At 45.8% G+C, this 12,291-nt stretch overlaps 1 protein-coding gene across 1 annotated transcript in view; it reads right to left on the reverse strand.

Annotated features, from left to right (window-relative positions):
* Window positions 1-1,685: 1,685 nt before the first annotated feature.
* The window catches only part of LOC143958202 (mothers against decapentaplegic homolog 6-like), a 63,395-nt gene continuing 52,789 nt past the window's right edge, over window positions 1,686-12,291 (reverse strand). The window contains 2 exon segments of the mRNA XM_077467674.1: window positions 1,686-3,738; window positions 3,741-4,211. Of these exon segments, the coding sequence (XP_077323800.1) occupies window positions 3,674-3,738; window positions 3,741-4,211 (536 nt within the window). The 3' untranslated portion in view covers window positions 1,686-3,673.

Genomic DNA, 12,291 nt, shown 5'->3' on the forward strand with positions numbered 1-12,291 from the left:
CACAGGAATCGGATCGCATGGTGTGAACACCCATGCGATCCGATTCTGCTACGGACCAAAAAAAGGGTCCCGTGCGAGTTTGCGTTATTCTGTAGCGCAATTTTCTTTTCTTTGTCTGGTTTAAAAGCCCCCAGCTAGCGGGACAAAAAAAAAAAAAAAAAAAACTGTTAAAACTGCCAGAAAAACGCCACTGTAGCGGCGCTTTTCCGGCGGTGCTACCCATTGATTTTAATGGACAGGGGCTCTTTAGGAGCGGTGTATTCACCACCCCTACAGAGCTGGAAAGAAGCTGCTTGCAGGACTTTTGGTGACGCCACACCAGCACAGTGCCCCCCAGTGTGAAAGCCCTCGAGCTCTCACACTGGGACTGCAGCTGAGGAATTTTCAGGCGCTATGTTTCGCGCTAAAGTGCCTGAAAAAACACATCGGTGTGAAAGGGGTCTCACCAACACATTTTTGGGGACCAATGACACCAATGCAGTGATCAGTGTTAAAAATATGCACTGTCACTGTACTAATGACACTGGCTGGGGAAGGGGTTAACATCGGGGGGGGGGCAAAGAGTAAACTGTGTGGGACCAGTGCTTTACTATTGTGTGGGAGGTGGCTTTACTAGTGGAAGACATGGAACAGTGTTTCTGCTTTACAAAAACATAGGATCCTTGTCTTCTGTACTGACAGAATGGCAATCTACCTTGCTTACATAGGCAGACTGGCATTCTGTTGGCGTACCGAACGATCGGCGGGTCTGCGGGACACGCTGTGTAAAAATCTCAGCGGGAGTGAGCCGCCGCTGGCGATCACTCGCGCCCAAATCCCGGAAGTGCAAAATCACACGTGATGAACATCTGAAAATCCAATACAGATTTGGCTCCAAAAATCACAGGGCTGGATAGAGCTAGATATGTGATGAAACCACAGAGGACGCGTTTTGCGTCATTATACCTTCCTCTGTGGTCTCGCCACATATCTAGTTCTATCTACCCCTGTGATTTTGGAACCAAATCTGTAATTGGATTTTTAACTGTGTGGGGACCAGTGCTTTACTACTGTGTGGGAGGTGGCCTTCACTAGTGGAAGACATGGAACAGTGTTTCTGCCTTACAGAAACACAGGATCCGCGTCTTCTGTACTGACAGAATGGCAATCTACCTTGCTTACATAGGCAGATTGGCATTCTGTCAGTGTAATCTGTATTAAATTTTAAAGATATTCATCAGTGTTGGTGATTATATATGCAGTATTTGATATAAAAAAAAAAAAAAAAAAAAAAAAAAAAAAAAAAAAAAATCTCCTGATGAAGCCATTGTATGGCGAAACACGTAGAGAATTGGAACCTACTGCATTTTTCCATTTACCGTATGGATATTATAGGATGACATGATGATGATTATTTTTAAACCTTTTCAATAAAATCTTGATATATTTTATATGTGTTTTGGCACCTTTAAAATCCCATACCTCTCTCCTTGTTACAATTTATGAAACAATTGAATCCTATGCACAATTTTTTCTTTTTGTTTACTTTAGTTACTCTAAGATTTCCAAGCCCATTTTTTTTTTCCATATATAAAAAAATGTTGAGTAATCCTGCGTGCCGTAATCGTAGCCCCCCCCCCCCCCCCCACCTATATACAAAACCTTCACTATACTGATTAAGTTCATTTATTGATTCTGAAGAACTGTAAAAGCCAAAGTGCATTTTATTTGTATTGAAGGTCATATACACATTGCACCATACATAAATAATGACATTGTAAAAATGACTCCGTATTTACAAGTATAATATATATTTCAATATAATAATATAAACATTTTATATTAAATCTAGGGTGTGGTCTTTGAGTCCTTTCTGTGATAGGTGGGTGTTTCGGGATTTCTCAATAAAGATTGTGTGTGTGTGGGGGGGAGAGGAGGGGGGATATGGGGGATGGGCAGTGATGAATTGTGGTGACTTTTTCTATGGCGGGGACCTGGAGAACCTCACAAAGTGGAATAAAAAAATCAAAGCAAGGAGTCCAGGCCTCTGCAGCAAAAAAAAAAAAAAAAAAAAAAAAAAAAGAGGTTATCCAATATGGCACCTGTAACGTGTTTTTTTGTCATGTGAAAATTATGGAAATCCATTTAGTGAGCAGAGTTTTAATTATTATTATTTTTTTTATAACCCCCGTGAGAAGCTGCGCAGCGCCGTAGACTGTATTCTGGTGATCAGTTGTGGTATTAAAAGATGCAAAAATATTAAAATCTCACTGCAGGATAAAGTGGACAGCTACGGCCATGAGTATGGTGACACGAGGGTGACAGAGTGGGCAACGGCTCCCCCTAGTGTTCCACAATATATATACCTGTGGTCTCCAAACGGTGGCTCTTTATCCATACACTTGGGGCAGTAGTCATCCCACTGACACCAATGATGAGGCACTATTATTATTTCTCCCCACTGATACCAATAAAGGGGCATTATTCTTCCCACCGATAACAATGATGGAGCACCATGCCTCTCTGATACCAATCATGTGGCCCCATTCCTCCTGCTGATACCAATGACGGAGCACCATTCCTCCCGCTGACACCAATGATGGAGCACCATGCCTCTCATTGACACCAATGATGGAGCACCATTCCTCTCATTGACACCAATGATGGAGCACCATTCCTCTCATTGACACCAATGATGGAGCACCATTCCTCTCATTGACACCAATGATGGAGCACCATTCCTCTCATTGACACCAATGATGGAGCACCATTCCTCATTGACACCAATGATGGAGCACCATTCCTCATTGACACCAATGATGGAGCACCATTCCTCATTGACACCAATGATGGAGCACCATTCCTCATTGACACAAATGATGGAGCACCACTCCGCTCATTGACATCAATGATGGAGCACCATTCCTCTGACACCAATAATGGAGCAACTTTCCTCTCATTGATACCAATGATGGAGAACTATTCCTCCCCACAGATACCAATGATGGGGCACTATTATTATTTCTCTCCCCGATACCAATAAAGGGGCACTATTCCTCCCACTGATACCAATGATGAGGCACCATTCCTTCCACGGATACCAATGACAGGGCACTATCGTTTCACGGACACCAAAAATGGGGCATTATTCCTCCCACTGACACCAATGATGGGGCACCATTACTCCTACCAACATGAATGAAGTGGCACTATTCCTCCCATTGATGCCGAAGTTGGGGCACAATTCCTCCCACTAGTACGAATGATGGGTTACTACTTCACTCACTTGTACCAATGATGGGACACTATTCCTCCCCCTATGGACCACAGCCGCTATGTAATTGTTTTACTCCCACTGACCATTGATTACTCCCATTGATGCCAGGGTGTTTTCTACCCTCACTGGCCACAATCCAGCCACCATAAAGTCAAAAAAAAAAAAAAAAAAAAAGGAGAGTAAAGCAGCCCTTTGCTTAGGAAGTTTGGAGACCCATGGTATACACTGTTGCTGGAAACCCCTTCCTAGGGCACGGAGGTGGACAGTGCCAACCTGGGGGGTAACACATGCCTCTATTGCAGAAAAAGGCTTCACCAAGGGACCTCACCATCTCATGCCTCTGCTCAGAGTGGTACACATCCTTCTAATATTTATAGATCGGTTGACGGGGAACGGGGGGGATGAAAAGGCCGGCTGCTATCGTCCAAGTAAGACCTCCAGCCAGCAAGGGCAGGAAGTGATCATCTGTCTTGAGTAGCAAGTCCCCAACCCTTGGCAAAACTGATGCGTATGCTGTGGGGGTCGTAAGGTCCATCTGTGTATTCCGGGTGGGCCGGGAGATGCTGCAAGATGCACGACTTTTTAAAGTCAAAAACTTTCAGAGAGTAGCCGGGCATCACCTTTCGTACGACAAGCGAGCGGCAGGTGGGGCCGTCCAACGTCGGAGAGTTGACAAAGATGGGGTGGTCGCTGCGATTGTAAGCCCACACCCCGTCCGGCTCCTTGCTCAGCACAATGCCAAGTCCAATCTTGCTTCGTGTCCTGACTGCAGCCTCGCTCCGGTTCTCCAGACTTAGCTGGCCCAGGCAGAAGCCACTCCCTTGAGGTAGGTCATAGAAAATGCTGACTGATGGCTGGCACACTGCATAGAGGCGGCCGACGCGGGTCCTGTGCTCCCAGTAGGCCACGCTGCACCAGTGGCCCTGCTTGCTCGAGTCCAAGGACAGGCTGGTGTCTGTGGACACAAAAAGAAAACAATTATTTCACATGAAGATCTGACATCATGAAGATCTGTGCTAGAAAAACAGAAAAAATAAAATAAAATAAAAAAAAACCATCAAGAAATTTGTTATAAAAAGACAAAGTAACATTTGTAAAAGAAAAATGGGGCTTCTCATCGACACGTTGGTGACTATAGGGCAATGTTTAGTCCAATTGTAACATGAATTGGTCTTCAGTCCTGTAATGTACTATGTTCCTCTAGAACAGGAGTCTCCACACTGCTGCCTGAGGGCCAGATGTGGCCCTTACGGCATTATTCCTATTAATGATATGAGGCACTATTCCTCCCACCAATACCAATGACGGGGCACTATTCCTCCCACCGACACCAATGACGGGGCACTATTCCTCCCACCGACACCAATGACGGGGCACTATTCCTCCCACCGACACCAATGACGGGGCACTATTCCTCCCACCGACACCAATGACGGGGCACTATTCCTCCCACCGACACCAATGACGGGGCACTATTCCTCCCACCGACACCAATGACGGGGCACTATTCCTCCCACCGACACCAATGACGGGGCACTATTCCTCCCACCGACACCAATGACGGGGCACTATTCCTCCCACCGACACCAATGACGGGGCACTATTCCTCCCACCGACACCAATGACGGGGCACTATTCCTCCCACCGACACCAATGACGGGGCACTATTCCTCCCACCGACACCAATGACGGGGCACTATTCCTCCCACCGACACCAATGACGGGGCACTATTCCTCCCACCGACACCAATGACGGGGCACTATTCCTCCCACCGACACCAATGACGGGGCACTATTCCTCCCACTGACACCAATGATGGGGTATTATTCCTCCCACCGACACCAATGATGGGGCACTATTCCTCCCACTGACACCAATGATGGGGCACTATTCCTCCCACTCATATCAGTGGAAGGAACAGTTCCCCGTCATTGGCATCTGTTGGGAGGCATAGTGGCCCATCATTGGTACCAGTAGAAGGAATTGTGCCCCATCATTGGTATCAGTGGGAGGAGTAGTACCCCATTGTTATCAGTGGAAGGAATGGTGTCCCATCATTGGTAACAATTACTATTCCTCCCACTGACACCAATGATGGGGCACTATTCCTTAGATAGACACCAATATTGGGGCACAATGTCTTCTACTGGCACCAATGACGGGCCACTATGCCTCCCACAGATGCCAATGACGGGGAACTATTCTTTCCACTGGTACCAATGATGGGGCACCATTTCTCCAAACAAAACCAAAAATGGGTAGTTTTTCCTCCTACTGACCCCAAACAAAGGGGCAATACTTCTTCCACTGATATCAATGAAGGGGTACTATTCCTCTCACTAATACCAATGATGGGGCACTACTCTTCCTGACCACCAACCCTGAGGCCATGTTTATACTCACTGATGTTGGGCCCGAGGCATTTTCTACCCCCACTGGCCACAATCTGGCCTCCCTAAAGTCTGAAGGACAGTAAACTGGCCCTTTGTTTAAAAGAAGCTTTGAGACCCCTGCTCTAGAACATCCTCTCTCCACCATGGAACTCTAGGGTTTCCGTTAGAGGTTGCAAGGGGTTCCTTGAGCCAGGAGCACTTTGTGACTCACAGGTAAGTTACCACTGAACCAACGATCCTTTTAGTTATTTGTAAGGGTGGGATTATTACCAATGTCCACAAATACAAGGAGAACCCTTCCCAGTGACCATCACACTAAAGTCCCGTGAGGTGTAGATATAGTCATTTATTGACAGGGGTTCCTTAAGAATTTATTTAAAGGGTTCCCATATGTTAAAAAGGGTTTATAAAGGCTGCTGCACCCTTTAAATGCCTGTTATTAAACTGTCACTTGACAGCACAGATCACAGGCACAATGCACAGAGCCAATTAGAGGGACTCTGTACCTTGTGATAGCTGTTATGACCAATCACAGGGATATAAAAAAAAAAAAAAAAAAAGGTCACCAATTGCTTCTCTGTAAGTAACATTGCTCACACCTCACCAATAATGAAAATAAGGCTCACTAACCACACAAGGGGTAGACTATATTGACCATAAATGGGACACATTGACCACCAATGCTATGGGGCACTCACTGCTGATCAACATTTAAAGGAGCACACGCCTCTGACCACCAACCAATAAAGTGGCACTGACCACCAACACAAAGGGCCACCAACTCCTAACCACTGAAATCTGCAAGCATTTCCATTTCTGTGTATATCTTAAGTCTGACCCCTGCACTGTGAATTCTGTACTGTACTCTGCGTGTATAATATACACCATATTGTCAAAATTATTGGGACACTTGCCTTTACACACACCTGAACTTTAATGACATCCCAGTCTTAGTCCGTAGGGTTCAATATTGAGTTGGCTCCGCCCTTTACAGCTATAACAGCTTCAACTCTTCTGGGAAGGCCGTCCACAAGGTTTAGGAGTGTGTCTATGGGAATGTTTGACCGTTCTTCCAGAAACGCATTTGTGAGGTCAGGGACGGATGTTGGACGAGAAGGCCTGGTTCACAGTCTCAACTCTAATTCATTCCAAAGGTGTTCCATCGGCTGGGGTCAGGACTCTGTGCAGGCCAGTCAAGTTCCTCCACCCCAAATTCGCTCATCCATGTCTTTATGGACCTTGCTTTATGCACCTTCACGTTGGAACAGGAAGAAGCCATCCACAAACTGTTCCCACTAATTTGGGAGCATGAAATTCTACAAAAAATGTCTTGGTATGCTAATGTCTTAAGAGTTCCCTTCACTGGAACTAAGGGGCCAAGCTCAACCCCTGAAAAACAACCCCACACCATAATCCCCCCTCCACCAAATTATTTGGACCAGTGCACAAACAAAAAGGTCCATAAAAGACATGGATGAGAGCACGGACTGCTGCGAGGCCAGGCCTTCTCGTCTACATCAGTGCCTGACCTCACGAATGCTCTTCTGGAAGAACGGTCAAACATCCCCATAGACACCCTCCTAAACCTTGTGGACGGCCTTCCCAGAAGAGGTGAAGCTGTTATAGCTGCAAAGGGCGGAGCCAACTCAATATTGAACCCTATGGACTAAGACTGGGATGCAAAAAGTTCATGTGTGCGCGCAAAGGCAGGTGTCCCAATACTTTTGAATATATATATATATATATATATACACACACACACACACACACACACAAATGAAGAAAACACCCAAACATAGTGCCCTTTAAGACCATCAAGCTGCACAGGCCTTTTAGCCTACTTCTACTTGCACTTTTTTTTTCTCAAGGATTTAGTAAATGCCAATGGGTGTTCGAGACGCTTCCACCCCACCCCGATGTTGTCCATGAATCTGCTCCCCCTGCACCACACCCCGGGGCCCTCGGGACGGGCCCATTTGAGCAGATGATGATCTCACGTCATGCCAGGCTCTTCCTGCACTCAGTGGAAAGTCTGTGACAGCAGCTTGGAGAGGACATCAAAAGGAATCTATGAGGATGGCTCCCGTAGAGTGAACACATCCTAAATCTTCCCGTTCTCGCTGCAGATTTTATAAAAAAGGAGCCAGGCCAATATTTTTTTTATTTATTTTTTTTTTTTTACAGGGCTCCTCTACAAGTACATGTTTAGGAGCTCATTAACCAGCATGCATTTTACTGACTGACATGGGGGCTTCAGATGCATTGAGTTGCGTTGACTTGCATGACAATACAGATCAATATTTAAATCAAAAAAGTTAAGTTATACTGTAAAAGCCAGACCGTAGGCAAAAAATATTTTTTTTGCAGTTTTAGCTTAAATGGGGGGGGGGATACATCCTCTGGCAGAGTTCCATCGTTACATTACTGTATACTCAGAAGAATTTGGAAGCTCTAGCTATCAAAAAAACAGTCCGACAGTGTTTATAAACAACACTGCTCCAGACATAACACAAAGATGCAATGTAACATGTTGTTACTTTTGTATCTTTCTGTTCATTCATCTGCAGATCAAAAAGGGATGAACTGTCATCTGCAGATGATGTCAGTTACAAGGAATTTTATTTTTCAATACAATTTTTTTTTCACTCTAATCAGCCCTAATTAAAGCGTATTTCTGCTTAAAAATAAAAAGTCAGCCACTACAAATACTGCAGCGGCTGACTTCATAAAAATCGCACACTTACCTGTCCCAGGGTCCAGCGGGGGGGAGGGAAGCCCCCACTCGTCTCCCCCTCTGTTTGGTGTTGCCGGCATTGTAACTGTGGGCACCCAGCTGTGGCTGCACAGCTGGGTACCCACTGCACATGGGGGGGGGGGGGGGTGATCTCCCTTCCAGGGCCGCGCCGGGAGGAAGTGGGAGCTGGGACCCTCTGAAAAGAAGGTACTGGCGCCCGCCTGCCCCCCCTCCACAAAATGGACATGCCAAATGTGGAAGTTCCATTTTTCTCTCTTCAACTGTTATTTTTCTCCGATTTTATTTTGCTCCGATTTTTCCATTTTATTTAAATTATATATATATATATATATATATTATATATATATATATATATATATATATATATATATATATATATATATATATATATATATATATATATATAACACATATACACACACACTCTTTGTTTACATTTTTACACACTTAACACATATTTACACATTTCCCATTTAAAAAAAATAAAAAAATAAAAACACAACATTTAACAAAAACACTAAAATAAAAAAAAATAAAAAAAAAATACTAATTTGTAATAAACTTTGCAACTCTATGGACCAGAATAATAATTTCACTTTAAAATAGGACAGATTACAGAATAAAATGTCCACTTTTTATCTGCAGCAACACTATTATACGAACACTGCTCAAAAAAAAAAAAAAAAAAAAGTATAATAAAAAAAATAAAATTAAAAAAAATAAAAATAAAAAAGTGCATTTTGTTTTATTGTCTAGGGACCTGTTTGTTCTGCAATAATTTGGTGCGAGAGGCAAAATGGTTAAAAGGAAATGCATTAAAATCTGTGAGCACTTCAGAGGCAAAACGATCATTGCCAATATTCCCCTTTAGCTGTGTATGGGTTGGCATTAGGAATACACAATATAGACTTTTAATGTCCTTTTAAATATACATAAAAGATGAGTGTAAAGTGGGTGACGTCGCCTTCCTTCCATACAAGACTCTGCCTCCTGCTGTGCAACGATACACAGCGGTTGTTCTGTAGTTATGCCGCGGTCGGCGGGGTGAAACCGCAGTGGGGAGGAATGGTATTTTCAACATTCGGGGCAATCCCAAAATGTATACATTGCTGTTTATATGTCCTATCGACACCACAAAGCCGAGACCCGAATTGATGACACTCCGGGTTGCTTGTGGTGTACGATATATACAAGCTACGACCTCGCTGCTCCGGTATCTGCTTTTGGTTGACAATCCGGGTACCAATGCAATAACCTGAAATACGGGCGTTTATCTTTAGTGGGCGCATCGATACAAAGTCTGGGGTGTGATTGGGTCTTTTGTAGGCAATAGTGGCTAGTTCAAATGCACAAGTCAAAATATAAAGTGGTTCTAAAGCCTAAAATTATTTGTTTATGCATTCCTTGCATTAAGGTAATAAAAATGTTGAGGCATCAGTATTGGCCCCTCATCATCAGCCCCCTCCCCCTTTATGTACCCGAGCCCTTCATTCAATCCAGCGCTGTACACATCTGCAGCTCTTCTCTCCCTCCTCCCCCCAAAATTCTGGTGAATTCATCTTTCCCTCCATCCTGACTAGTCTCCCCGTACCTGCCGCTAAAAAACATCCCCACAGCATGATGCTGCCACCACCATGCTTCACTGTAGGGATGGTATTGGCCAGGCGATGAGCAGTTTCTGGTTTCCTCCAGACATGACGCTTGCCATTCAGGCCAAAGAGTTCAATCTTTGTTTCATCAGACCAGAGAATTTTGTTTCCGATGGTCCAAGAGAACTTCCGGTGTCTTTTGGCAACCTCCAGGTGGGCTGTCATGTGCCTTTTACTGAGGAGTGGCTTCCATCTGGCCAATCTACCATACAGGCCTGATTGGTGGAGTGCTGCAGAGATAGCTCTTCTGGAAGGTTCTCCTCTCTCCACAGAGAAACACTGGAGCTCTGTCAGAGTGACCATCGGGTTCTTGGTCACCTCCCTGACTAAGGCCCCTTCTCCCCCGATTGCTCAATTTGGCCGGGTGGCCCGCTCTAGGAAGAGTTCTGGTGATTCCAAACTCCCTCCGTTTACAGATGATGGAAGCCACTGTGCTCATTGGGACCTTCAATGCCGCAGAAATGTTTCTGTACCCTTCCCCCGATCTGTGCCTCCATACAATCCTGTCTGAGGTCTATAGAAAATTCCTTGGACTTAATGGCTTGGTTTGTGCTCTGACATGCACTGTTACCTGTGGGACCTTCTATAGACAGGTGTGTGGCTTTCCAAACCATGTCCAATCAACTGAATCTACCACAGGTGACCTCCAATCAAGTTGTAGAAACGTCTCAAGGACGATCAGTGGAAACAGGAGGAACCTGAGCTTAAATTTTGAGTGTCATGAATACTTATGTACATGGGATTTTCTTTGTTTTTAATAAAATTGCATAGGATTTTCCGACAAACTTCTTTCGTGTTGTCATTATGGGTTATTGTTTGTAGAATTTTTGAGGAAAATAATGAATTTAATCCATTTTGGAATAAGGCCATAACAAAATGTGGAAAAATTCAAGTGAAAGTGAATCCTTTCCTAATGTACTAGATATATGTCTTTTACAATGTTGTTTTGGTGTTTTATGCCATTATATTTTATATGTTGTTTATGCATCATCCACACACGAGCTACATGCAGGCAGCCCCAGCCATGCAGAAGCCTCAGCGGCGCCCCTCCTCTCCCGGATCGGTCAGGATTTTGTGGTCTCCTCTGGGCAGAGGTTTGGGTTTTATAAGGAGGATAAAAGCAGGATGTTTGCCTGAGGTTACCCTGCCCTCAAATAAACATCCCGCAGCAGCCTCATCCCCAGCATAAGCCCAGCAGTGTGAAGGAACTGGCTACTCTCACATCCCGCGTGTGCCAAGCCGGGCCCTTCTTCTCCAGGAGCCGGGATAGACAGATCTGGGGGGGTGGTGTGGAGGAATGTATAGAAGGGAGGAGGGAGGAGGACATCAATGAAGTAAGGAAAAGCAAAACAGAGGAATTTAACTGAAGCCAAGAGGAGGAATTTGGGTGGGGGAGCGGCACAGAGCGGGGAATGGTGAGGGCCAGAAAACCAAGAAAAAAATCGGAGATGTGTGATCACCGGGGTAAGGAAATGCCATCAGCGGGGAAGAAGGTCAAAGTATATGCAGAAGGAGAGAACGGCAGCAGCTTCATGTAAAAGAGAAGTCCACCATTTAGACTAGGCTTCATGGTATACGAGGGCTGTACCAAAGGTATTGCAAAAGAGGGGAATAACTTATCAACTTCCAAAAGTTGTTTAAATGTCACATGTTGGTAGATGAACTCTTCCTCTACAGCAGGGGTGTCAAAATCAAATTCATCGAGAGGGGGGGGGGGGGGGAGGTTGGTTGCCCTCAAAGGGCTGGTTGGATCTGTAGGACTAGGGGCGGGCTGCGTACAGAGTGCCGGGGTTCAGGGGCGCGCTGCGTACAGAGTGCCGGGGTTCAGGGGCGCGCTGCGTACAGAGTGCCGGGATTCAGGGGCGCGCTGCGTACAGAGTGCCGGGATTCAGGGGCGCGCTGCGTACAGAGTGCCGGGATTCAGGGGCGCGCTGCGTACAGAGTGCCAGGGTTCAGGGGCGGGCTGCGTACAGAGTGCCAGGGTTCAGGGGCGGGCTGCGTACAGAGTGCCGGGGTTCAGGAGCGGGCTGCGTACAGAGTGCCGGGGTTCAGGAGCGGGCTGCGTACAGAGTGCCGGGGTTCAGGGGCGGGCTGCGTACAGAGTGCCGGGGTTCAGGGGCGGGCTGCGTACAGAGTGCCGGGGTTCAGGGGCGGGCTGCGTACAGAGTGCCGGGGTTCAGGAGCGGGCTGCGTACAGAGTGCCGGGGTTCAGGAGCGGGCTGCGTACAGAGTGCCGG

Source organism: Lithobates pipiens, unplaced genomic scaffold, assembly GCF_037356315.1.
Source record: "Lithobates pipiens isolate NorthernLeopardFrog02 unplaced genomic scaffold, aLitPip1_a1.2 Scaffold_6, whole genome shotgun sequence".
NCBI lineage: Eukaryota > Metazoa > Chordata > Amphibia > Anura > Ranidae > Lithobates > Lithobates pipiens.